Source organism: Prionailurus bengalensis, chromosome A3 (genome assembly GCF_016509475.1).
Source record: "Prionailurus bengalensis isolate Pbe53 chromosome A3, Fcat_Pben_1.1_paternal_pri, whole genome shotgun sequence".
NCBI classification, from domain to species: Eukaryota; Metazoa; Chordata; class Mammalia; order Carnivora; family Felidae; genus Prionailurus; species Prionailurus bengalensis.
In genome coordinates, this window is record NC_057354.1 from 15,099,515 (window position 1) to 15,125,255 (window position 25,741).

At 55.1% G+C, this 25,741-nt stretch overlaps 2 protein-coding genes across 5 annotated transcripts; one reads left to right on the forward strand and one right to left on the reverse strand.

The window, feature by feature from the left end:
- The first annotated feature begins 8,850 nt into the window (after positions 1-8,850).
- On the forward strand, positions 8,851-19,691 carry LOC122467330 (phospholipid transfer protein). 2 transcript variants are annotated; one of them, XM_043553829.1, is made up of 16 exons: positions 8,851-9,256; positions 9,865-9,975; positions 10,063-10,162; positions 10,833-10,961; positions 11,243-11,398; positions 12,791-12,854; positions 12,939-13,002; positions 13,697-13,788; positions 15,640-15,816; positions 15,907-15,966; positions 17,190-17,354; positions 17,452-17,519; positions 18,513-18,555; positions 18,660-18,723; positions 18,808-18,884; positions 19,021-19,146. In XM_043553829.1, the coding sequence occupies exons 1-16, from the start codon at positions 8,887-8,889 to the stop codon at positions 19,081-19,083; spliced, it is 1,803 nt and encodes a 600-aa protein (XP_043409764.1). In that variant the 5' UTR covers positions 8,851-8,886; the 3' UTR covers positions 19,084-19,146. The 2 variants fall into 2 exon arrangements, with proteins under 2 accessions (XP_043409764.1, XP_043409763.1); XM_043553828.1 differs by lacking the exon at positions 19,021-19,146 and adding an exon at positions 19,298-19,691 and having other exon boundaries at positions 8,995-9,256.
- On the reverse strand, positions 19,534-25,589 carry CTSA (cathepsin A). 3 transcript variants are annotated; one of them, XM_043553830.1, is made up of 15 exons: positions 25,455-25,589; positions 25,073-25,263; positions 24,811-24,922; positions 24,500-24,550; positions 24,322-24,408; positions 23,936-24,091; positions 23,531-23,622; positions 23,099-23,183; positions 22,390-22,481; positions 22,230-22,308; positions 21,999-22,138; positions 21,254-21,329; positions 20,513-20,602; positions 20,222-20,359; positions 19,534-19,968 (listed from the first exon to the last, which is right to left on the reverse strand). In XM_043553830.1, exons 1-15 carry the CDS (start codon positions 25,506-25,508, stop codon positions 19,885-19,887), a joined length of 1,527 nt encoding a protein of 508 aa, XP_043409765.1. In that variant the 5' UTR covers positions 25,509-25,589; the 3' UTR covers positions 19,534-19,884. The 3 variants fall into 3 exon arrangements, with proteins under 3 accessions (XP_043409765.1, XP_043409766.1, XP_043409767.1); XM_043553831.1 differs by having other exon boundaries at positions 20,222-20,326; positions 25,455-25,570; XM_043553832.1 differs by lacking the exons at positions 19,534-19,968; positions 20,222-20,359; positions 20,513-20,602 and adding an exon at positions 20,629-21,064 and having other exon boundaries at positions 25,455-25,570.
- Positions 25,590-25,741: the final 152 nt, after the last annotated feature.

Genomic DNA, 25,741 nt, shown 5'->3' on the forward strand with positions numbered 1-25,741 from the left:
CCATATTAAAGCAGAAACATAAACATACAGGCTCAGGTTGCCACATACCTTAACCCCCTTGTTCTTTTCCACGACAGCAAGAGGCTGCGAAGACAGAACCACACATCTCAACCCCTGAGGTCCTGGCGGTCGGGGGAGGGAGGCTCCAACGTAATCCTGATCCAGGCCGCCCCCACCCGGGTCCGGTCAGAGCTGCCCATAGACTCTGTTCTGCAGTTTAAATAACACTAAGGCAGTTTCCAAGGCCAGTGGGCCTGGCCCCAGGGAAACTGCAGAAGAAATTCTTCCAACCCAAACTGTGGTTTCCACTGGGAGTGGCTCTCCGGCCATTCTGGGGCCAGATGAGAGAAACCATGTAGGCCAAGAATAGATGAGGGGAGTGGGGCGTCTCCTCTGGTCTTCCTGGTCCCGTAAGTGTCTGATGTGGTGTCACGGCCCCCTCCGTTTCTTCATCTGACCGGACCCAACGTGTGTCGGGGCCTGCCCCAGGACCGTGAGCACCAGAGATACATAAGACAGATGTTTTGTCCTCAGGGAGCCCACAGAGGAGGCAGGGGGCAGACACATAAATAAGCCCTCTGCTATGGGGAGATAAGGGTTCTGTTGGGATGGCCAGGAGGGTGGGCCCTGCAAAAGAGAAGGCTTCAGAAGAGCTGGCAATGAGCTGAATCTTGCTGGAAGGGTAGGATTTTGCAGGTGGGCAAGGACACAGCCTGTGCCGAGGCCTGGAGGGGTGGAAAGGGGTGGCATGTTTGGGGAACTAGTCAGCCGGAGCACCGCCAGGCACGGGGGAGGTGCAGGTCGAGCCGGGGCCCTCGACCCCAAATTCAGTGTTCTGCGCCCAGCATCTCCAGGTGGCATCTGAGTCATCTCAGGATGGGGGCGGCGGGCACCTCCACCCTCCCCACCCATTCCTTCTGATGCCCGTTTTTCTACTTTGGGCAGAGTGGCCACGAACCAGGATGTTTATACTCACATAAGCTGAGTCTGCAGAATGAAATTCCAGACTTCTCCAAAAAAGAAGCCAGGGTGACAGCTGGCAGCTTCCTGAACGTCTGCCATCGGAGGAAACTTTGACCTAAAGAAGGGGGTGGGGGAGGACACCAGCTGAGCCTGGGTCCCAGCTGAGGGGTTCCTGGGACGCTTGGCTTCTAACCCGGATGTCTCAACCCCGGTGGGAAAAACCTGGGGTATAATTTATGTGCCACACGATTCACCTGTTTCACATGCACAATTTCAGTGATTTTGAGTAAATGTACACAGTGGTGCAAACATCGCCACAACTGAGTTTTACGACCTTTCCGTTTCCCCCAAAATGAGCTCCTATGACTGTTTGCTGTCACCCCTTCTTCCCACGCCCCAGGCCCAGGTGACCACTACTCTGCTTTCTATCCCCTTAGACTTGCCTTCTCTGGGTTTGTCATACAGATGGAATCATACAGAATGCAGTCTTCGCCCTGGTCCCTTCGCTTTGCATCACGTTTTTTTTTTTTTTATGTTTTTTTTTTTTTTTTTTTTTTTTTTTTTTTTTTTTTTTTTTTGAGACAGAGAGAGACAGAGCATGAACAGGGGAGGGGCAGAGAGAGAGGGAGACACAGAATCTGAAACAGGCTCCAGGCTCCGAGCGGTCAGCACAGAGCCCGACGTGGGGCTCGAACTCACGGACCGTGAGATCATGACCTGAGCCGAAGTTGGACGCTTAACCGACCGAGCCACCCAGGCGCCCCACATCACGTTTTTCTTAAAAAAATTTTTTTTGGCGGGGGGAGGAGTGCCTGGGTGGCTCAGTCAGTTGAGTGTCTGACTTCGGATCAGGTCACGATCTCATGGTTCATGAGTTCAAGCCCCACACTGGGCTCCCTGCTGACAGCGTGGAGCCTGCTTGAGATTCTCTCTCTATCCCTCTTTTTCTGCCCCTCTCCCACTCATGCTCGCTCTCTCTCTCTCAAAATAAATAAACTATAAAAAATACTTAAAAATGTTTTAATGTTTATTTTTGAGACAGAGAGAGTGGGAGCGGGAGAGGGACAGACAGAGAAGGAGACATAGAATCTGAAGCAGGCTCCAGGCCCTGAGCTGTCAGCACAGAGCCCGACTTGGGGCTTGAACCCACAAACCGTAAGATCATGACCTGAGCTGAAGTCAGATGCTTAACCGACTGAGCCATCCAGGTGCCCCTGAGGAAGTTAAAAAAAAAAAAACAAAAAACACCCACTGATGCCCAGGCTTCATCCCAGACCAAATAAACCAGAGTCTTGTGGGGCGCCTGGCTGGCTTAGTCCATACAGCATGTGACTCTTGAGCTCAGGGTCATGAGTTCAAGCCCCACACTGGGTATGGAGCCTACTTTTAAAAAAATCAGTCTCAGCATTTGGGGCCCAGACATAGGTATTCAAAACATAACAAAACAAAGCAAAACCCTTTCTACTTTAAAAGCTACTGACGTACAGGAGGGTTGAGAACCAGCGACCTAGCTCTGGGCTTGCAGTTCTGGCCTATGGGTCACTGAGAGGGGCCTCAGGCTGGCCGGCAGCCTCTCCCAGGCCAGGAAACATATGTGCTTGGGGTTAGGAAACAAGCTGCCTGCCAAGAAGTCACATGAAGTCCTGGGACAGATGAGACTTTTGGGAGGCGAGGTGAATGGGGCCTGGTGGTGGGTTGGGGCAGGGAGTCCTGATTTCTGCACAGACAGCTGAGATCCTGAGGGAGTACCCTCCCCCCCGCCCACCGACTTCAAGGACTGTTCAGGCCTCTGAAGAGATTAGGAAAGTATGGCATTCCTGGCTGCAGACCAGCTCCAGAGAACCCCAGAGAGATGGAAGGGGATGCGTGGTGCCAGCGGGGAGCGGAGGGAGCTTAGAGGCTCAGGAGGGAATTAGGCTGGGGCTGCTCAGTCTGTGATAAAATATCCTCCTTTTGAAGGGTCTGCAGATGGTAATAACCGCCCACACTCCATGTACCAGACTCTGTGACGGGCCCTGGGGACACAGCCATGAGTAAATGTCAGGCGTCTACCCCACTGGGGCCTTCAGTCTGCTGGAAGAAACAGACAATGAGGAATTAAACAGAACAACAGGCAGCGATGGCGAGGGGGCCTTCCAGGGCAGGTGACGCTTGAGTAGAGACTCGAGGGCTTGAAGGAAGCCAACCAGGCAAGGTCTGTGGAGGGAAGAAGGGTAAATGGCCAAGTCTGAGGCTGAGTGAGTGGGTGTCCCAACAGTGGTAGCAGATAGGTGGAGAGGAAGGTAGGCAGGAGCTAGACCACCTAGAGTCCTTCTGGGCTCATGGCCAGAGTCCAGATCTTATTTTGTGTGTGATGGGGAGTGACCGGAGGCTTTTGGACAGGGTAGTAAGATACTACGGTTTCTACTTTTTATTTGTTTTTTTTTTTAATTTTTTTTTCAACTTTTATTTATTTTTGGGACAGAGAGAGAGAGCATGAACGGGGGAGGGGCAGAGAGAGAGGGAGACACAGAATCGGAAGCAGGCTCCAGGCTCTGAGCCATCAGCCCAGAGCCCGACGCGGGGCTCGAACTCACAGACTGTGAGATCGTGACCTGGCTGAAGTCAGACGCTTAACCGACTGTGCCACCCAGGCGCCCCCAGTTTCTACTTTTTAAAGATCACTGTGGTTGGTGCAGGAAGGCTAGACCTTTAGGGGCAATCTTGAGGCAGGGAGAGGAGACTAGTGGTCCAGGTAAAAGAAGAAAACAGCCTGGCCCAGTGGTGGTGCGAAGGGAGAGGTGTGCACGGATGCGGGGCACCTTTTGGAGTTAGGGACACCAGGATTTGCCACAAAGGAAACAAGAGAGTCGAGGATGAGTCCTGTGCTTCGGGTTGGAGCATCTGAGTGAGTGTGGTGCCGTGATCTGAGATGGGAAGCCTGGGAGAGCAGGAGAATTTGGCACCCGCGTGGGGACAGTGCTGACACATGGCTCTAGCTGGGTGACAACGAGGAGGGAGGCCGGAGGGCTGTGATGTCCTCATGACTCCCGGCCGTGTGCATGCTGGGCCCTCACAGACTGTGGTGGCAGAGCATCTCGGAAAAAAGCCAAGATGCTGGAATGTGCTGGGTGCTTCCTGCAACCTTTGCAAAGGCCGGCAGAGAGGCGAGCGTTGGCTGAAGACGGTGGCCCATCCTCATCGTCAAAAGGAAAAGTCCCTACCGCTTGCTGCCCGCTCCCGTCAGTTACTTTGGAATTATATTTCTGGCTCGTGAACTCCAGACATCTAGCCGGCACCATACAGATATTCCACCCCCTTCCTCAAAGCAGTGAGCAGCTGGGAAGCCCGTGCCCAGTGCTAATGAAAGCGGGGACAGGAGGTTTAGAGGGCCATCAGCAAAGAGGCCCCCAAGAGTCAGAGTCAGCTAGGCTGCAAGAGGCATAGAAACTGGAAACGAGGGTGAAGCGCGAAGGAAACAAAGGAGAGAAATCAGAGGGCGAGTAAGCGGCTCGAGGCCACATGGAGCCGGAGAGGTACCAGGACAGGCATTCACAAGACCCGGGATCCAGAAGATCCTTTGGGGGCCAGGTGGCCGGCTCCATCTACAGAAAAAGGAGCTGGTCTCTGAGGAGAAAACTAAAGAAAAGGAGAAACCAAAAGGCCAACGTCCAGGCTTTAGAAGCCACAGAAAGGCAGTCAGCGGCTCTTCCCTGGCCAAACGCAGAGAGCCCCAGTCCTGTCTTCTCCCCATTTGGTAAATGTCTGGCCCCCATGCGGGGTCATTCCGCCTGCGTGGGGAGATGTAATCGGAGGCTGTCGCTCTGACATCTGTCCCCCCACACATACCTCTCCCCCGTTCCAACACCATCCCCTGTCACACATTCCCAGGCACACCCACGCTGACCAACCCAGGCACGTACAGCCACAGGCTCCAGCGGACCGAGAGGGAGGGGGTTCATTTCCTGAGGGGTAGCTTGGATGGGCGTCGGGGGCGGGAGAATGGTCAGGAGGGGAGATGGGCTGACGCAGCTTCTCCAAGCCATGCGAGGATCCAAAGAAAACACAGCTGGAGACAGGGAGAGGGCGGGGGAAGCCGGGCTACACATGTTGACATCTTGGGCAGAAATCCAACTTGGTATCTTGTGGTCAGTGGAGACTGTGTTTACTCACTCGGACCAGTTACTTCCTCCCGCTGTACCTCAGTTTGCCAGTCTGCAAAACGGGCAATAACAGCATGTCTCGGGGCACCTGGGCGGTTCAGGCAGTTAAGCATCCGACTCTCGATTCCGGCTCAGGTCCATGAACTCACAGTTCTTGGTTTTGAGCCCCGCGTCGGGCTTTGTGCTGACAGCTCGGAGTCTGCTTGGGATTCTTTCTCTCCCCCTCTCTCTGCCCCTCCCCTGCTTGTGCTCTCTCTGTCTCTCAAAATAAGTAAATAAACTTAAAAAAAAATAACGATCTCAAGGAATTGTGGTGAGGACTAAATGGGGTCATTTAAAAAGAGACACAGTTGAGTGGGTTGGTTAAGAGCATGGGTTCTGGAGCCAGATTGGCTTTAGCTAGTTAGGTAACCTCTCTGGGTCTCAGTTTCCTCATCTGTAAAATGGGATGATGATACCTGTCTTACAGGATGTTATGAATTTTCAAGTGAGTTGATATTTGATTAAAAGAATTTTTTTAATGTTTTATTTATTATTGAGACAGAGAGAGTATGAGCTGGGGAGGGGCAGAGAGAGGGAGACACAGAATCCGAAACAGGCTCCAGGCTCTGAGCTGTCAGCACAGCCCAATGCGGGGCTCGAACTCGTGAACTGAGAGATCATGACCTGAGCCGAAGTCGGACGCTTACCCTACTGAGCCACCCAGGTGCCTCAGTGAGTTAATATTTTGTAAAGCACTTCTTGTTTGTGAAACAACTAGCTAGTGCTAGTGACCAGAGACATTTATTGAACCTTTAGCATGCCAAGTACTAGGCTCATCACTTTATATACTTTATTACTTTAAAATCTCACTGCCACCCAGAGAGGTGGGCAGGCACTAGATTGTCTCCATGTGACAGATGTGGAAACTGAGGCTCTTAAAGAGATTTACTTTTCATTTACTCTTGAACGGGGTTGGCCAACTGTGGCCCACGGGCCACATCCAGGGAGCCTTGTTTATAGCTGCCTCCAGGCTGCAGTGGCAGAGTTTGAACAGCTGTGACAGAGACCACAGGGCCAGCAGAGCCTGAAATATGTACTACCTGACCTTTCACAGGAACACCTCTCTGACCTCTGCTCTAGGAAACGACAGACGCAAGGTTCGAACCAAGTCTGTCTGATTCCAAAGCTCTTAACTGCTTGGCTCCTCTCATGTTTTACAATATCACTGTCCCGGGTGCGTAGCAGGGGCTAGAAAAGCACTGTTTTCCTGTCCCTTCGAGTGCTGGGAAGTCCCTCCTTCCCTCTTCAAAGCCGGGAGTGAAAGTGCAAAGGGATTTGGGTATTCTGATCTCTTCATCCCTCAAGCCAAGTGTTGAGGAGCTTGGCAAAGTCCCTCCTGGGCTTCACATCTGCCAGTATCACTGAAATGTGAGGGTTGGGGGCACAAGCTTTGGGAGAAAGGGGAAACCAGTGTGATGGAGAGGGCTGGGCTGACCGGGCAAGTCCCTGGAATCAAGGCCATCGGGTACATCTTTTCATCCCCCAGCCCAGGGCTGTATTTAGGGTCAGTTGGGCTGAGACAGTGAGGTGCAGAAGTTGTGGAAGAATCCAGAGTGGTATAGGTATCACCTGCTCCCCGGGCACATTTGAGGGCTCTGAACCTGTCCAGTCAGTCCGCAAATGGGCACTGCCTACGCTTAGTGCCAGGCACCGTTCTAGGTACTGGGAATGAGCGGTGAGCCCGAGCCCAGCTCTCATGGAGACAGGCCATGTCTCCGACAACTTGGTAAACCATTAAATAGTCACAAGATCAATAAAAGCAAACAAACCAGGCTGATGTGATTGAGAGTAACTGCTGCGTAGGCAGGAAAGTCCTCTCTGAGCAAGTGCCATCGAAGCTGAGACCGAAATGACAAGGAGCTAGCTGTGGGAAGATCAGGTGGAAAGGCATTTTGAGCAGAGGGAACAGCAAGTGCCAAGGTCAGTGTGGCCAGAGCAGGACGTGAGTTCGACTCAGATGGTGAACTCACGGTTCGTGGGTTTGAGCCCAGCTTCGGATCCTCTGTCCCCCTCTCTCTCTGCCCTGCTCTCCTCTCTCTCTGGCTCTCTCTCTCTCTCTCTCTCTCTCAGAATAAAGACATAAACATTAAAAAAGAAATGCCAGGTGCTTATCAAGCCCTTTAAATGCATTAACTCTTTTAATCCTCAGGAGAGCAATCCAGATGAGGAAACACAGGCCCAGAAGGTTAAACCACTGGACCAAGATCACGTAGCTATGTTTAAAGCTCACGGGGGCTGCTGTGGGGACAGGGAAGTTCAGGGGATAAGAATCCCCTGCATCTCCCAGGAGATAACAGTGATACAAAGACGAAGCTTGCATTTCAGTGAGGAAAATGAGAGGAAAGAAAACTAACATCCACCAGGTTTTCTGCTTGAGCCAGGCTCCAGGAAGAGCAGGGTTACTAGAGTTCAAAGGCATTAAGGCACTTCCTCCTCTGGATATCCTTAGCACTCTCTTTGTTCCTGTCCTACATGCTTTCTGTCTCGTGTGCTTGTGGTTTGTGCCCCTAATCTTAACAGCCAGCATTTATTTGGCACCAAGTGGTGTACCATGTACCATGTCTAAAACATGCACTATGCCCACTTTTTAATTTTTTAAGTCTATTTATTTTGAGAGAGAGAGAGAGAGAGAGAGCACGAGGGAAGGTCAAAAAGAGAATCCCAAGTAGGCTGTGCACTGTCAGTGCAGAACCTGGTGGGGGGCTTGAACCCACGAACCATGAAATCATGACCTGAGCCGAATTCAAGAGTCGGATGCTTAACCACCTGAGCCACCCAGGCGCCCCCATTTAATTTATTCTTGCAATAACTTTATGGTTTCTGTTCTAGGAAGAGGAAACTAAGGCTCAGAGCTGCCTCAGCAAGGGGTCCAACAATTGGACCTGAGAACTGACAGCCTAGGATTTGAATCCTGGCTGTGCGATAACTACTAGGCTGTAAACACCACCTCCCACCCTTTCACAAACAGTTCATGGCTTCTCTGATAGTAACGGCATGATGGTCTGTTTTCCTGCTAAAGCCGGTCCATATTAGCACCAGCCTCATAGGTTAAGAAGATTAAATAAGTTAATCTAGATCTAGTATGACTAACCATCCTGGTGTGCCTGGGGACCCTGGAACCATCCTGGAAGGGAGACATTCAGTTTCAAAGCCGGGAAAGTCCTAGGCAAATCAGGACACGTTGGTATTCCTACCTGGATGAGTGCTTGGTGCTAAATACACGTTCAATGGACACTAATCTTTATTGCTTCTCCTTTCCTCTTTCATCCATTTGATAACAAAAAGGTAGCAAGCACTTACTGTGTGCCTGTCCCAAGAGCTGGGAACACTGTAGGCAGCATATGGAGATACTGTGCAGAGAACCTAGCTTCAGAGGTTCACCAAAAAAACCCACAGAAAATAAACAAGGTTCACAGTCCCTGAGAAACACCAAACCTCCCTCTGGGGTGATTCCAGCAGCCTGTGCACTGTCCTCCTGAGTGGGCAGCACTTGCTTGGATCCCAGTGGGAGATGTCTCTGGGCCTGTTGGGACCCTAGTCAGTGACCCAGAGACATTTAGGGGGTCCCATAGTGAAGCCTGGCAAGGAGAGGTCTTCAGATGATTGTGGCTGGAAGGGAAGGAAAAAAAAAAATGTGCCTCCGGCATTGATTTTGTGGGTGGTTCCAATTACCATGCACATTTTGCTGGATGAGGAAACTGAGGCTCAGTGACCCAAGTGAAGTGACTTGTCCAGGATCATGCAGAAAGACAGGGGCGTTTGGCATTTGAACCAAGGTCCCAGGGAAGCAAGGACTGTTGGGACTGGGCGGGTCAACTCCTGCACTTCCCTCCCTCCTTCCCGGCTTGGGTCCCCCACTTGTCTTGACAGCGGCCGGGCCTGTCACGGGGCTCCGTACAGCCCTCTCCACCCTCCCGGCTGCCAGCGTTCCGCCCCATCCCCTCCCAACCCCCGAGGGAGGAGGGGAGAGCGGGAGAGAGGAGGGGGGTCGGAGAGGCCCGGCATTATAAAGGCTGCTGGAACAGCACAGCCCGCCAGACCCCGCCGCCCGGATCCCCTGCGCAGCCCGCCGCACCACGTGACCCCGCCGACCACCCAGCTCCGCCGCAGTGAGTCGGGGCGCGTCCCCATCCACCCCCAGACCCTCGCCGAGCCGCCTGGTCTACTGAGCCCGGGGAGGGGAAGAGATCCCATGAAGAAGGGTGCTGATATGGGGGGTACCAGGCCGAATCTCGATGGCAGGAATTTAGGACCCAGCAGAGCCGGGAGACCCGGGAGCCCGAGTTTGGGCAGGCAGCCCCCTTTTCTCCCCCGGCGCGGGGCCTGGGAGACCGCAAGCCACCCCCCAGGAATGCGCGTGCAACCGTTCCCATGGTAACATGCAAGCCGCGCCCGCCCTCTGCTAAAGGAAAGGGGGGGGGGGGGCGCTGGTCACTGGGAGGTCCAAACTCGTCACGCGGCGGGTGCACGGGGGGACTGAAGATGTCCCCTCCCCTTCCCCCCCGTGCCCCAAATCCTCTGGGAGCCAGAGCGCGAGTCGCATCGCCCTTCTGAGCCTCAGTTTCTGCATCTGCCAAATGGAGGCAATATAATTGGTTCCGAGTTCCCCGAAGAGCTATTTCGAGGGTAACCATCTCGCCAGCCCCTCTTCTGGCTGGACAACCGGGGAGTGGGTTCTAGCGGTCCTGATGACTCCAGCGACCCCACCCCACCCCAGGCCCGCTCGCCATGGCCCTCTTCGGGGCCCTCTTCCTAGCGCTTCTGGCAGGCGCTCAGGCCGAGCTCCCCGGCTGCAAGATCCGCATCACCTCCAAGGCGTTGGAGCTGGGTAAGGCGCGGGGCCGGATGAGGGCGGGTGAGGGAGGGGTCGCTCCAGCAGTGGGCGCAAGACCTAAGGGCCTCGCTGCTACTTCAGTGAAGCAGGAGGGCCTGCGCTTTTTGGAACAAGAGCTGGAGACCATCACCATTCCGGACCTGCGGGGCAAGGAGGGCTACTTCTACTACAACATCTCGGAGTAAGTAGGAGACCCGGAGGGCGGGGTCTCGGACTCCGGGGTGGAGCCTCTGCGTTGGGGGCGGGACCTAGGGGCGGGGAAATTGGCTGGGTCTGTGGGGCGGGTGGGGGCGTGGCCAAACCGGGGAGGCGGGACTCAAGAAACTGGACGGGGCATTGAAAATAAAGGTCAAGCCCTCCGACGTAGGCCGGACCGAGCACCGCGAAGTAGAAGGCTTGGGATTGAGGTGTAGCCAAAGAGCACCGAAAAGGCGGAGTCACGAAACTTGCCCAGGGATGAGAGTGGGGTCTAGGGTACCCGGGAGAGGTGGGAGAGGTCAGGGGAACAAGAGATAAGAGCCTTGCTTGGGATGGTGGGGATAGGAGAACTGGGATATGGAGCGGAGCTCAGCCGATGGAGACAAAATCAAAGGACTCTGTTAAAAGACCAGGTCTAGCGACCATGGGTGTGAGAGGGAAGGGAATGGAAGCAATAGGCTTCTAAGAGAAGGGGGGAAGCTCCTCTCTGAGCTGTCCAAGTCCAGGCTGGGCGCTCGAGGGGCAACGGAAGAATTCGTTCCACCCGCCCCGGTTTCCCCAGGCCTGGACTGGAAGAGAAGGGAAAGAATTTCCTGTAGTTGGGCGGGGCCCCCTCTTCGCGGTCCTGAATATGACCCCGAGGCCTCCTGCAGGGTGAAGGTCACAGAGCTGCAGCTGACATCCTCTGAGCTCCATTTTCAGCCAGAGCAGGAGCTGATGCTACAAATCAGCAACGCCTCCTTGGGGCTGCGCTTCCGGAGACAGCTTCTCTACTGGTTCTTGTGAGGATCTGGCACCCCCAGGGGAGTGGAGGGGGGATCTGGAGGGCTGGGATGCTGTGGGGCTGTGGGCAGCCCTTTTGCCTGAGTCACAGTTTCTTCATCTGTACAATAGGGAAAAGCATACCCACTACATAAGGGTTGATAGGGCTTGGTAAAATGGTAAACTGCCGAAGTGAAGCCTTATTAAGAGGTATCATGATATATATGGGGTGGGTAGCGGGGTAGAGAAGCCGCGGTTAAGCTCCAAACTGGACATTAAATGCCCCGCACCCCCTTGGCAGCTATGATGGGGGCTACATCAATGCCTCTGCCGAAGGCGTGTCCATCCGCACAGCTCTGCAGCTCTCCAGGGACCCCACTGGCCGTATCAAAGTGTCCAACGTCTCCTGCCAGGCCTTGGTCTCCAGAATGCACGCAGCCTTTGGGGGAACCTTCAAGTAAGCCCTGTCTCCAACCCCAGTTGCACCCAGGGCGCCCCCTTTGAGCCTTACTGGCCATCTGCCTAGTGCAATGCAAAGTGCACAGGCTTGGGAATCAAGCCAACTGGGTCCAGATCTCAGTACTCTCATTTCCTGGCTGTGTGACCTTGGGTAAGTCATCGAAGCTCTGTGCCTCAGTTTCCCTGTTGGTAAGATGGGGATGATAATAGAAGCTATTTTATATGATGTTAGGAGGACTCTTTGTTAATATATGTAAAAATATTTAGAACGGCACCTAGCATATTAGTGGCTAGCTTCCTAGATAGAAGTCATTGTGAGGATCAATAGGCAGTTAGGCTTGAACTTGGTTCTCAATAATTGGTAGCTCTTGGGGCACCTGGGTGGCTCAGTCAGTTAAGCGTCCCAGTTCAGCTCAGGTTTGAGTCCTGTGTCAGGCTCTGTGCTGACAGCTCAGAGCCTGGAGCCTGCTTTGGATTCTGTGTCTCTCCCTCTCTGTCCCTCCCCTGCTCACGCTCTGTCTCTCTCAAATGTAAAATAAAACAACAACAAACATAACTGGCAGTTCTTACTACTACTTAACAAAAAAAAAAAAATAGCACACTTCCAGGTTTGGGGCTGAGAAATGGACTTTGTGATAGTTCTCAAAGAGAGTGGGAGAGAAAATATGGTGGATTTATCATCTGGTGTTGGTACAGTGCAAGTTTGTTGTTGTTGTTTATTTTTTTTTGGAGAGAGAGGGGCAGAAAGAGAGAGAGAATCCCTAGCAGGCTTCACACTGTCAGTGCAGAGCCCGATGCAGGGTTCAAACTCGTGAACTGTGAGATTATGACCTGAGCCGAAATCAAGGGTCAGATGCTAAACCGACTGAGCCACCCAGGTCCCCCTCAAGTTTTTATTTATTTCTTTAACAAATAAAGTGTATGCCAGTCCCTGAGGATTCATAAAGGAGCTCAGAGCCTAGTTGAAGGGACAAAACATCTGCCATCAGGGCTTTAAGGGAGGAACGAAGAGAGTACTCCAGGGGTTCAGAAGAGGGTAGTCTGGGAAGACCGCCTGGAAGAGGAAGCATCTGGGCCCGGACTGGGGGAAAATATAGGACAGGAACATTGAGGGTGGAAGGGAGGGCATGAGTAAGCCTCTGGAGGTGGGGATGCTCGCAGCGGGTCTGAGGAACTGGGGGTAAATTCAGTTTGGCTGGTGGGAGCAGGGGTTAGGAGAGGTCTTTCGGATCAGGCTGGAGAGGGGATTTGGAAATCCTTCATCAAAGAGCTGGTGCTTCGGGCCAAAGTTGAGCCACCTCCTCCCCATGTCTCTGGCCACTGATTTCTCCTGGACCTGGGTTGGGGTAGGGCAGTGTCTGGGCTCACACGGTCTCTCCCCTCCTTGCAGGAAGGTGTATGAGTTCCTCTCCACATTCATCACCTCGGGGATGCGCTTCCTCCTCAACCAGCAGGTACGGCAGTGGTGGTGGTGGTGGCGGGGGGGGGGGGGGGTGCCCTCCGTTTTGAAGGCCCTGACTCTGGACCCCGCCCTGCAGATCTGCCCCGTGCTCTACCATGCAGGGATGGTGCTGCTCAATTCCCTCCTGGACACCGTGCCCGGTGAGTTGGCGCTAGCTGGGCGGGGAGCTCTGGGCCACGCCTGGGGCTGGACCGGGGGGTAGGGAGGAGGCTGGGTATACAGCTGCCAGGCCATGGCTCAGAGCAGGCAAGGCCCCTGCCACACCCTGGGTTCCCATATGGCCTCTGCTGCGGACTTGCCCTGTGTGACCCCAGGTCAGTACTCACTTCTCTCTGGGCCTTGCCATCTTCGCCTGGCTGGGGTGCCTCCCCGTGGGGTTGCTGTGAGCATTAGCTGCGTGACGATTGTCAAGGTCCTCTGTCTTTATGTGCTCGCTGATCATTGGGACCCCGTGTGTGTTCGTCCCCTGCACTTAATAGGTGCTCAACTAACATGGATTCCCTTTTCCTAAGCTTTGACCTCTGTCTGCTGTGGGGTAGAGATCACTGTGCCCCCTACACGGGGCACAGGGAGGGAGGGAGGAGGCAGGGAAAACTCATGAGGGCAGGGAATCCCTTGCCGTGTTGTTTCGTGATCTGATAAAAGCCCTGTAGTAGTGGTGGTGGTAGGAGGAGTAGTAATAGCAGCTTCTTCCCACATAAAGCTAATTTGATCCCCGCAACAACCCTGTGAGGGAAGATTGATGACCGTCATTTATGGGTGAGAAACAGGCCCCAAAGGGTGAACACCTCGCCCAGCGTGACACAGCGTGAGTGACTGAGCTCCTTCCCACAGTACGCAGCAATGTGGATGAGCTTGTTGGCATCGACTACTCCCTCCTGAAGGATCCTGCAGCTTCTGCCAGCAATCTGGACATGGACTTCCGGGTGAGCTGCCTGGCTGGTGTGGCATCTCTGACCTGTCCCCTGCGTCGCTGCCTTTGTCTTCCTGAACCACAGCTCTGATGAGGCCACTCCGTTGCTGAGCCTGCCGTGGCTCCCCATTGCCTACAGAATCAGGGTCAACTCCTGGGGCCGGCCCCACCTTTCTAACTTCACCCTGTTTCTCTGCAGTCATTCTTTCCCAAATATGCACCCTCGTTTCCTACCTCAGGGCCTTTGCTCATGCACTGCCCTTCCCCATCTTCTCTGAAGGAGCTGGACAGACGGCTCTATGCACATAATCTCATTTCACTCTCATGACTGTGTGAGTCAGGCACTTCTGTTTTATTTATTTTGGGGATGTGGACATTGCTCGAAGAGGTGATGTCACTTGCCCAAGGCCACACAGCTACTCCGTGGCCATTTCCTTTGCTCCCCACAGTGGATGGAGTGTAGCGGTTTCAGAGCAAGAATTAGAGCTGGCATGTCTGAAGTTCAGGTCCTGGCTCTGCCACTTACTTGCTGCGTGATCTTAAGCAAGTGGCTTAGGGGCACCTGCGTGGCTCAGTCGGTTAAGCATCCGACTTCAGCTCAGGTCACGATCTCACGGTTCGTGACTTCGAGCCTCACGTCGGGCTCTGTGCTCCCCTCACGTGGGGGAGGGGCAGAGAGAGAGGGAGACGCAGAATCCGAAGCAGGTTCCAGGCTCCGAGCTGTCAGCACAGAGCCCGACGTGGGGTTAGAACTCACAAACCGTGAGATTGTGACCTGAGGTGAAGTTGGACACTTAACCAACTGAGCTACCCAAGCACGCCCCCCCCAATTTTTTTTTTTCAACGTTTATTTATTTTTGGGACAGAGAGAGACAGAGCATGAACGGGGGAGGGGCAGAGAGAGAGGGAGACAGAATCGGAAACAGGCTCCAGGCTCTGAGCCATCAGCCCAGAGCCCGACGCGGGGCTCGAACTCACGGACCGTGAGATTGTGACCTGGCTGAAGTCGGACGCTTAACCAACTGCGCCACCCAGGCGCCCCATTCCCCAAAATTTTTTTAAGCAAGTGGCTTAACCTTTCTGTGCCTATTTCCTACTAATATGTAAATGGCTATAATACAGTAAGAAAACATCTCTCATGGAGGATTATGTGGATTAAAGGAGTTGGTGTATGTCAAGGGCATGGAAGAATTACTGTGTAAGATGTAAGCAGCAGCTATTATTGCTGCCATATATCGTTCAAGGCCCACTGAAATGCCACCTCCTCCTGAACCCTTTCCTGAGCTTCCGTTCTCCAGTCTGACGGGAGTGCTCCCTTGAAGCTGCCCTCCTCTGCATGCCTTTTTAAGAATTGTGCTAATGAGGGTGCCTGGCTGGCCCAGGTGGGAGGAACATGCGACTCTTGATCTTGGGGTCGTGAGCCCAAGCCCCACGTTGGGTGTGGAGATTAAATAAATAAAACTTGGGGCGCCTGGGTGGCGCAGTCGGTTAAGCGTCTGACTTCAGCCAGGTCACGATCTCGCGGTCCGTGAGTTCAAGCCCCGCGTCAGGCTCTGGGCCGATGGCTCAGAGCCTGGAGCCTGCTTCCGATTCTGTGTCTCCCTCTCTCTCTGCCCCTCTCCCCATTCATGCTCTGACTCTCTCTGTCCCAAAAATAAATAAACGTTGAAAAAAAAATTTAAAAAAAAAATAAATAAATAAAATAAATAAATAAATAAAACTTAAAAATTGTGCTGAGGAGTCCCCTAAGGACAGCAGCTGGGTCTGACCCCCACCATCCCTCACAGTGCCTGCCACAGGGTGTGGGAACATCTGGGTGCTGGGCCAGTCTGCCTTGGCCTTGACCCTGATCCCCCAACTGCAGGGGGCCTTCTTTCCCCTGGCAGAGGGTAACTGGAGCTTGCCCAACCGGGCGGTTGAGCCCCAGCTGCGGGAGGAGGAGCGGATGGTGTACGTGGCCTTCTCCGAGTTCTTCTTTGACTCCGCCATGGAAAGCTACTTCCGAGCGGGTGCCCTGAAGCTGTCACTGGTGGGGGACAAGGTATGCCAGGGCCTGTTTGTGGGATGGGCAAGAGGGGCCCTGTCACGGAGCTCCTGATGACCCCGCTTCACCCCCAATTTCCCTACCCAGGTGCCCCATGATCTGGACATGCTGCTGAGGGCCACCTACTTTGGGAGCATCGTCCTGCTGGTGAGTGCGGGCAGGAGGTAGGCACCTGGCCAGGGTGGGAGGGCATAGCACCTGCATACCAGTGAGGGAACGGTGGAGGTGTGCGGGTGGAGTCCCCCCGAGGCCACTGTGGAATAGACAGAAGGCCTGGCCTCCTGCCTGTGACCCGGTCCTCTTATTTGTCAAACTCATTCCCAAGTCCTTGAAGGGCCCTTGCTACTTCCTGCTCTTCATGAAGCTATGAGGACGGGCTGAGACCCAAGCTCTGTAAGTGTAGGGGCGCTTTAACAATGACTGATGTAGTCTTTTTAAGTTAGTTAATTAGATTGTTAAATAATCTCTATGCCCTTTGTGGGGCTTCAACGCACGACCCCAAGATTAAGAGTCGTGTTCTACCGACTGAGCTAGCCAGGTGCCCCTGATGTGGTTTTCTTTTTTGCCTTATTTTCCCTTGTTTAATGGAGGAGTTCCCACCTACTCTTTCAAAATGTAAAAAGCATCTTAGTGACCATTAAAGGACTTGCCCTTAATTTCCTTTATACTATACAACCTCACAGAACTGTCATGAGTATTAGCTGAATCAATTCATGCAAAGGGACTGGAACAGCACCGGGTGCAGAGTAAGTGCTCAGGAAACACTCGCTGGCTGCTGTTCTTATCATTGCTGTTAGCACCATCGTCTCCATCAACCTGATGGCCAAGCGTCAGTAAGAGTGTGGACTCTCTTGCCAGACTGCCTGGGTCTGAATCCCAGGTTCTGCAACTGGAGGGCCACATAACCTTGGACAAGTACTTAACCTCTCTGTGCCTCAATTTTCCCATCTCAAAAATGAGTAGAATACCTGCCTCACATGGTCATTGAGAGGTTTCAATGAGCTAACACAAGTGAAGTAGGAGTGCCTATCGGACAAAGGACACGGCAGGTTAGAGAGAGGAAATATGGCAGAGAGAGGGGATATTTGATGCAAACGCAGTCTCAGGAGGCTGGTTGAAGATGGATCCCCACGACCAAGAGCTCAGGAAGGCAGGAAAAGAGGAGACATTTCTAGAATGAGACATTCCCTTGTGTGAGCAAAGGCACAGAGGCTGGACACAATTCTGAAGGGTCTGGGAAGCCACACCAGCCTTCATATTTGTGTGCCTGGGCTCCCAGCGGGCAGAACCTGAGCCAGCCCTCCTCCCCTCCTGGTGCTCATCAGGGAACAGATCTGGGTTTTGATCCACCCTCGCTCCTCTGTCCCCAGAGCCCGGCGGTGATTGACTCCCCGCTGAAGTTGGAGCTAAGGGTCCTGGCCCCACCTCGCTGCACCATCAAGCCCTCGGGTACCACCGTCTCTGTCACCGCGAGTGTCACCATCGCCCTGGTCCCGTCCGACCAGCCTGAGGTCCAACTGTCCAGCATGATTATGGTGCGGGCACCAGATTAGGAGCTACTGAGGGTCAGGGAGATGCGGGCTGTTGATCCTTTGGGTCAGTAACACCCCCCTCCCAACTCCTTGCCTGCAGGACACCCGTCTCAGCGCCAAGGTGGCACTCCGGGGAAAGGCGCTGCGCGTCCAGCTGGACCTGCGCCGGTAAGCAGATGGCCAAGATCTCGGGCAAGCTCTTAACCTCCCTGAGCCTCCGTGTCTTCAGGTTAATTGCACCTGCCCAACAAGTGGGGAGCTGAAATTCACTCAGATCTACAGCCACTGGAGAGCTAAGGTCTTTGTTAATGCATAACAAATGCATCTTATTCAAGGGTAACTTCTCTGCCTTGTCTTACACCCGAGAGAGAGGCAGAACAGATATTATGAGGTGTCCAAATTGGCCCAGCAAGGTTAAAGGACGTGCCCTCAGTCACACAGCAAAGAGCCAAACAACATGGGTTCGGGCAGAAACCTCAGCACAAATTTTGTGATCTTGAGAAGAGTCACTTTATCTTTCTAAGCTTCATTTTCTTCCTGGGCTAAATGTAGGGAAAAGTAGCATCCGTTTTGTAAGGTTGTGCTGTTTGTGATGCTAGCCACAGGTGCTAGGGGTTAAATGAGATACTGCAGGGCAGTAGTTAAGAGCCTAGATTCTAGAGGCAGATTCTGCCATTTACCAGCTGTTGAGACCTCAGACAAATTACTTAACCTCTCTCGGCTTGATCTGCCCCATCTAAAAAGCGAGAGTTGTTTAACAGTGCCTACTTCTTAGGGTTGTTAGGAGGATTAAGTCAGTTGGCATTTTAAAATATCTTAATGATAGTTAACTTTTTGTAACACGCTTAGTATCTGGTAGGGAGGAAGCTCTGTACGTTCTGTCAAATAAACACAAACAACACAGGCAAAGCTGCCAGCACGAGTCTGGCGTAGAGGAAGCGCTCAACAAATTAAAAGTAGTAGCCTTGGAAAAAAGGAACCCAAAGAGGGAGAAATGACTCACCCAGGGATGCACACCTGGAAAGCGGCAGAACCCCTGGACAGGTGTGTAGGTGGGAGCATTGCAGGCTGAAAGTCAGGGGCTTCTGGCGGGTAGGCCTGGGTGGCCTGAGGAAGGGGAACTTCCAGGGTTCGTGCCCACCAGACACTTGTCTCCCATAGGTTCCGAATCTACTCGAACCAGTCTGCACTGGAGTCGCTGGCAGTGAGTTGGGAGTGGCGAGGGGGCCAGGGCTGGGTTGGGGCCGGGAAGCTAAGGCAAGTCTGCTTCCTGCTGGCTGCCCTGACTTCCTGCCTCCTCCCTCCCAGCTGATCCCACTGCAGACCCCTCTGAAGACCATGCTGCAGATTGGGGTGATGCCCATGCTCAATGGTAGGGCTGGGGACGGGAGGGAGGAGAGGGAAAGGAGAGGGGAGCTGGGTGGACCCAGGTTGAGCCCGCTGCTCCCACCCACAGAGCGGATGTGGCGGGGGGTGCAGATCCCACTACCCGAGGGCATCAACTTCGTGCGCGAGGTGGTGACCAACCATGCGGTGAGTGGGGGTGGGGAGTGAGTGATGGAGAAAGAGGGCAGAGCCTTCCCCCCACTTCACGACCCTGACCTCCCTCTGCTGTCAGATCCCAGCCCCTCCCTTATCAAGTGTCACTCCCATTTTAATCTTCCATCAGACCTCAGCCCTCTGCACAGGCTGTGCTCTCACCTTGCAACACTCTCCCTGGATCCCACTTTAACACCTGAGCTAAGAGGCCATCTCAGAAGCCCTCCCTGACCCCCACAGGCCACGCTCCTGCAGCCTCTTTCACACCCTTCACAGGAGTTAGAACTTCTTTGAGGCTCCTCTCCCACTAGATTGAGAGCCCTTCAAGGCCAAGGGCCTGTCTCGATCTTTAGATTTGGGTCTCTGTAATGGAATGAAGAGGCTCCCCTCTCTGCCCCACTGCACAGGGCTTCCTCACCATCGGGGCCGACCTCCATTTTGCCAAAGGGCTGCGAGAGGTGATTGAGAAGAACCGGCCTGTCAGCACCAGCGACACCTCGGCATCCAGTGCCCCACCACCTGCTACGACGGCTGCCTGAGCCCTCAACCCCACGCTGGCAGGGGCATCCAGGACTTCGACCCTCTCGGCCCCTCCCAGCCTATAGCATCCTGTGTAACCCCCAGTGCCACAGAGAAGACAGGGTTTTAAGCTGTACCCAATTTAATTCCATAATCACACTCAATCCACCAATTAGTCCGTCCACCCTCCCCGTGGGCTGTCCTGAGCTCTGCTGTGTTCCAGTGCATTAAGGGAGGGGGCCAGGCCGCACCCCAGTCAGGAATAAAGTGCTAACTCCCCCAGGCTGTCTACGTGAGGCACTGGGGCCCGGTCTGGGAGGCAGAGGGCTGTGGGGGAGGCAGGGGCGGGGAAGCAGTTCTGGAGGCAGGGACCTGCCCCACAGGGGCATTTTGCATAAAGGTGGACCTCCCTTCTAGCAGGAGGGGCCAGGAAGAGGGGCTGGATCAGGCAGAAGGGGACCAGTCTCCGTGGTCATCAGTATGGCTGCTTATTCAGGAAGCGAGAGAACATGGTGAGGGCAGCCTGGGGCTTGTCGGTGGGGACCATGTGTCCAGCGCCCTAGGAGCAAAGCTCTGTGAGATTCCCCTTCTTGTGTAACCCCTGCCCCTGGGCGCCCCTCCATCCTACTGGATCCCCTCAGCCAGCGACCTTCCTCTTCTCCCAAGCCCTGCATTCTCCCCGTCCTGCCCAGAACGCTTGCCCTTATGGGGCCAGATGGTAAATGGGTGTAAAAGGGAGTCGGAAGGAGAGGACGGGTGGGTTCTGCCCCATCCCCTCCAGCCAGGTAGCCCTTGCCAGGCCCAAGCCCTACCTTGATGGTGAGAAAGGCGATGTGGGAGAACTCCTTCACGAAGCCTGCGATCTGCTCCCCGCTGTCCCCGTAGTCCACTAACCAGGGCCGGCGCTGGACCTCCATCTGCCCCACCAGGGAAGCCTTAGCAGCCTGTGGCTGTCCCCAAATCTCGCTCACATCTGCCAGCAGGACCTCAGGGGCCCGAACTCCCCCCAGGTTTGTCCTCTCTGTCTGCCAGAGCCAAGCTGCCAGGCACAGCTGCCCTATCCCTGCACCCAGCCTCACCCCAGAGCCGGATCCTTGCCTTACCTTCTGGTTCAGGGAATCCACAAACCACTCGTCCCCCATGAAATTGCAGGCCATGTCCACATCTCCGTTGTAGAGCAGGATCCGGTATTTCTGGAGCAGAGCAGGGGGGGAAGTGGGAGGGTCTGGAATGAGCCCAGGCCCCAGCCCTTCCCGGGTTCAAGCCTTACCCCCTCAGGGAATTCGAGGGGCCTTGCTAAATAGCACAAAGCAGGAAACACTCGGGTTTTCTGACTGTTTCCTACATGACTGGTGTTTTACTAAATGCTTTACCGACGCAAGTAGATACCATTAACCCCATTTTATAGGTGGAGAAACCAAGTCTCAAGATGGGAAAAACTTGCCCAGGGGCGCATGGCTAATGAAGGGACGTACACGCAGACGATCTGACCCCTAGAGGTTATGCTCTAACCACTGGTCCTAGCCTGGCTCTGTCAGGATTTCCTAGATGACCTTGGACAAGGCCCTCTCCCACCCTGAACCTCCATTTGCTCGTTTGTAACACATTCTCGCCAGCTCTTCTCAACCCAAAAGCTCCTTGGCTGATGCAGCCTCCTACGACAGAGCAGCATGGGGTGGGGACAAAGCAAGGTTCAAATCATGACCCTGCCAGTCACTGGACTTCATTTCTTGGAGTTTCAGCTCCCCGTGTCCGGAGTGGCACGCTAAAGGGGGCCCCGCCTTGTCATGCCACTCCAGGGTCCTGAGGCTGCTGGTGGACCCAGCTATGCCGCTCCCACTCACCTGTGTGGTGAGCAGCTTAAGGTACTGGGACTGCATGCTTTGGTAGAGACGTTGGTACTGTAAATTCACCAGGAAGCTGCGGGAGCACGTGGGCGGGTCCCAGGAAGACCAGGTAGAGGGAGAAAAAGAGATCAGATCTCCTCTCCCGTCCCCTCCTACCTCCAAGCTCCAGCCTGGGAGGCAGAGTTGGGATTCAGTCCCCTCCTCAGGCATATCATCTCTCTAGGACTTACGTGGATGGGGGGCTGGGATTCAGCCCACCCCCGTGCAGAAACGCATATGGGAACATTTAGTGATTGGTTTGCAACTGGCATTTAGTGTGCAGGAGCCCACCGGTGGGAGAACCACAGCCTGTAACAGCAGTAGGCCAGGGGCACTGGCCAATCAGCACAGACCCGAGTGGCCTCTGCTCTGCCAGGCGGCATCCTCTTACTCATACGGGTCATAGGAGATCTCTGCGGCTGGGGACTATATTGGAGTGGGGGTGGGGGACAGTGTCTATTTACTAAATGCCAGGGGGGGTAAATCGCTATTTTACCAGCCCAGGTGGCCATTTAAGAATGAACTGGCTAAATATCAATCAATTTAGGGGCTAAACACCTGCACGGGACCCTGTGTCACACCCTGGGTGCCTGAAGCGCCCCCACAAGAAACCCTAGCCAAGGGATCCTGGGAAACCTTTCTGATACCCAGGAGCCCCAAGTGCCTGCCACCCCTGGGGCCACGGCTGGCCGCAAAGCCTCACTTGCACATGTCCCAGTGGGGCAGCTGCTCGGGGATGTGGAGGGCCTTCCGCACATAGGGGTTGTTGAGGTACGTGGAGGCGGCTGTGGTGTTGGTGCAGGGGGGGTCCATGCGCAGCCTATCCCCAGAACGTAGCAGTGCCTGGGGGCACAGACGGCAGGTCAGGGTCTTCGTTTCCTTGCCTCCCCCACCCCCCCGCCACCAGGAGAAAGTCCATGCTCTTCCTGCACACCTGATGCCATGTCCGCTTCAGCGGCAGGCGAGTGAAGATGTTGCCCAAGTCATGGAGCACAATGGCGTCCTTCTCGTACCTGCAAGTGAAGCGGGGGACGTGTGCCTCAGCCTCCAGATGGGGGCTGGGACTGGCCCCCAGGGCACACGGCAGGGCCTACCTTAAACGGCCAGGCACACCCCCAGCACACGGGGCATAGAGGTTGTAAATGTTGAGGCCGGAGTTGCCCACGATGCGGGACACTTCCTGCAGCTGCAATGATACATGGGAGCCACCGTGCTTCACAGAACCCCGGCCTCCCCATGATCTCACCAACTCGTCCCGAGATTGACGGCTCTCCTACTCCACTTCTTGTCATTACCCTTCCCCCACTTTTTTTCCACAGGCAGGGAAACTGAGGCTCAGTGGAAGGAATCTGCCAGACCTGGGTCCAGAGCCTACTGCCGCTACACCCTAGCACTGCGACTTCAGGCGAGTGACTTTAACGTTCTTGGCCTCGGTTTCCTCTTCTGGAAAACGTGGATAATACGATCTCCCTTAAAGGAATCTTGAAGATTAAATAATCTATGTTGATATAGTTCGGCCCAGTGCCTGGCACAGAGTAGATGCTCGACAAGAGGGAGATCCTTTCCCTCACAGGGGTTATGGGATTTGCCTAGAAAGTCCCAGGAAGTAGTGGTGGGAACACATCCCTAGGTAGTGGTGGGAACACATCCCTAGACGTGTCCCAGAGGACATCAAATTGCTGGAGGAGGCAGGATAGGAAAGCAATAGGGGATGGGGTCAGGGAGGCCCGAAGGAGGAGATGTGGTCCTATTCTCAGGGCTGGGGGTGTCAGGGGTGACACAGGTTGGGCGGCAGAACCTCACATTGGTCACGCATTGTGGGTCTGTGTTGTCATAGAAGTTACACTTGTTCTGAGAGCAGCAGTGGGTCTGGAGAGAAGACCAGAGCCTGTAGGAGACGCATGAAAGTGTTCAGGCCCGAGGTGGGCCTCCCACCTTCCACATCCAACCTCCCACCACCACCTGACCCCAGCCAATGAGGAAACAGATCACAGGGGATGGTATGCAAGTTCCAAACCTAGCTGCTCTGGGGCCACACAGCCAGCCCTCCTGAGTCCATTTAAGTTCTGGTCTCCATTCTTTGGCCTTTCAGCACCAAACACGTCTAGCAATCCCAGCCCCCACCCCCTGCTCAGAAACTAGGGTAGGGCCTGGGGTATCATGTGCCTGGAGGGCAGACCTGAGACCTCAAGATCTGCCCCACCCTAGAGATTGCCCAACTGCCCCCTCCCATACCTGTTCCCAAGGAGGCCGTGGTAGTAGGCGAAATAGACCAGGGAGTTGTCATTCTGCTCGTAGGAGGAGAGTCCGTTGCCCACAGCCAGCCCCTGTGAAACACCCAGGGCATTCAGGTCATCTGGAGGGAGAGGGGGAGCCTCCCCTGACTACACCCAGACCTTCAGCAATCTGGAAGCTGAAATCCAAGGTGGTTTGTGGGGAGGCCACTTGAAGCTAAGAACAGAGCTGGCTGGCTGACAGGTGAGCTTCCTGTTGTGGGAGGCACGTGAGCAGAGACAGGCCACCCAGTGGCAAGCATGTTACAAAGGGGACCAGGTTGGACAGAGAAAATGGCCTCTTCCACGCTGCTAACCACAAGGCCAGGACAAGTTGCCTCTCTTCCCTCCTGCAGCGGCCCTGTACCTGAAGGTTCATGCTGGGATCCTGCATGACCAACACTGCCAGGGTGGGGATGTAAATGCCGGCATAGCTCTCTCCTGTCAGGAAGAGCTTGTTGTCCTTGTACTCCGGGAAGAGGTGGAAAAAATCCTTAAGGGCCTCAAAATTACTCTGGGCGACCTAGGGAAAAGAGGAGGAGAGGATCAAAAGGCTTTGGTATTTGAGCTGGAAAGAATCTGAGATAACGACATCCACCCGCTCTGACCAAGAGGAAGTGGCTTGGCCTAGACCACACATAGCATGTGACAGAGCCAAAATCCAGACTCCAAGGCCATGCTCTTTCCCCCCTGGGTCTCGCTGCCTTTAGAGAACCAGGGAGGCTGGGGCACAAGGGCAGGCACTGGACTCACCTCCGTGTCATTGGTTGCATAAGACTTGTCATCAGAGTAGGAGAAGCCCACCCCAGCTGGGGACTCAAGATACAATACGTTGGCAATCTGGAGGGGAGGAGGAAATGAACTGAAGAGGAATCCCCAACCCATCCAAGTGCTCAGACATCCCCACAGGACCCCCCGGCTCCGGCTATACCAGGTTCCAGGAATAGGGGTTGTACTCCAGGGTGGCACCATCTGGCTGCACCTGAAGAGGAAAGAGATGGCTAAGTCCCAAGGACTAACTGGATGGAAGGAAAGGGCGACCATGCTGGGCAGTTCACATTTGGGCAAAACCCTTGAAAGGTACAGACAGTGAAACGAACGGTACAGATGAGGAAACCCAGGCTCAGGAGAAGGGCGCGCCTGGGAAAAAACCTCCGAGTCCCGTTCTCCCTCCTCCCGGGCCCTTTCCTTCAGGAATGCTTCCCTTGCTGGTCAGGGGGCAGATGGTGGCTTTCGACTCACCAGGAAGGGGCCGTGCTCCGTGAGGAAGCCGTCTAAGGAGCTGCAGCCCGGCCCTCCGTTGAGCCAAAGCACCACAGGGCTGCTCTTGGGATCCTTCTGGGACTCCACAAACCTGGGAGGGGAGGCAGAGCAGGGTGGGTGCAGGCGGAGGGGCCCCTTCCAGCGCTCCCTGCTCTCAGGCTCCCTCAGGGGTCTTCAGACCCTCCCCCACCCCGCGCCCCGTCACCTCCCCGCCCGGGACGGGGTGGGGGGTGGCGCAGACCAGTAGTGGAGGCGCTTGGAGCCGGAGCCGCGGAGGTAGCCTGAGTACTGGCGGAAAGCTGGCTGCTTGGCCAGCCCGGGCAAGCACTGGATCTCGTCCAGGTCCGGCGCTGCCCGGCCCGGGGGCGCCCAGGCCAGGAGCAGCAGCAGCAGCAGTAGCAACCACGGCGGCGACAGCGCGGCTCCGACCATCTGCGGGAGGAAGTGGGGCCGACTGTTTCCGCGCTCCCTTGCTCCTCCAACGCTTCGGTGCGATCGCCCCGCGGAGGAGCTGACGGCGCGGCGGCTATAGGAGCCCCCCAACCCGGCCCGGCCCCAGCGTCCGCCCGCCCGCCGCGCCGCCCAGGACCGCGGGTCCCCTCCAGCCTCCAGAGCGACCTCACCTCGGTTCCCCAGCGTCGACGCTCTCCCGGAGGGGCTCGGCCACGGGAAGTCATGTGGAGTCCGAGTCACGTGGGCGCCGGCGCCACGTGACAGTCTTCCTCCGGCGCCTCTCAGGTCTCCGGGGACCCAGGGGACGCAGGCGGCGGCGGCCGGCGCTGGGTCAGAGTCCGCGGGCTTCTCAGGTTATCTCGCGGGCGCCAGCCATCGGATGACCCAGATGTGGGCGGCCAGGATCCCCCGGCCTCCCGGGGGCCCCGGTCCAGGCAGGATGGCTGAGCGAGCGGCG

Coding starts and splice junctions, on each gene's coding strand:
- LOC122467330 (XM_043553829.1), top strand. CDS start 8,887: ATGCAGAAAGACAGGGGCGTTTGGCATTTGAACCAAGGTCCCAGGGAA. Junction 11,399..12,790: donor GCCTTTGGGGGAACCTTCAA/GTAAGCCCTGTC, acceptor CCCTCCTTGCAG/GAAGGTGTATGAGTTCCTCT. Junction 15,817..15,906: donor TGTCACTGGTGGGGGACAAG/GTATGCCAGGGC, acceptor TTCCCTACCCAG/GTGCCCCATGATCTGGACAT.
- CTSA (XM_043553830.1), bottom strand. CDS start 25,508: ATGACTTCCCGTGGCCGAGCCCCTCCGGGAGAGCGTCGACGCTGGGGA. Junction 24,092..24,321: donor ATGCAACCAATGACACGGAG/GTGAGTCCAGTG, acceptor TCTTTTCCCTAG/GTCGCCCAGAGTAATTTTGA. Junction 22,482..23,098: donor ACCCACAATGCGTGACCAAT/GTGAGGTTCTGC, acceptor GTATCATTGCAG/CTGCAGGAAGTGTCCCGCAT.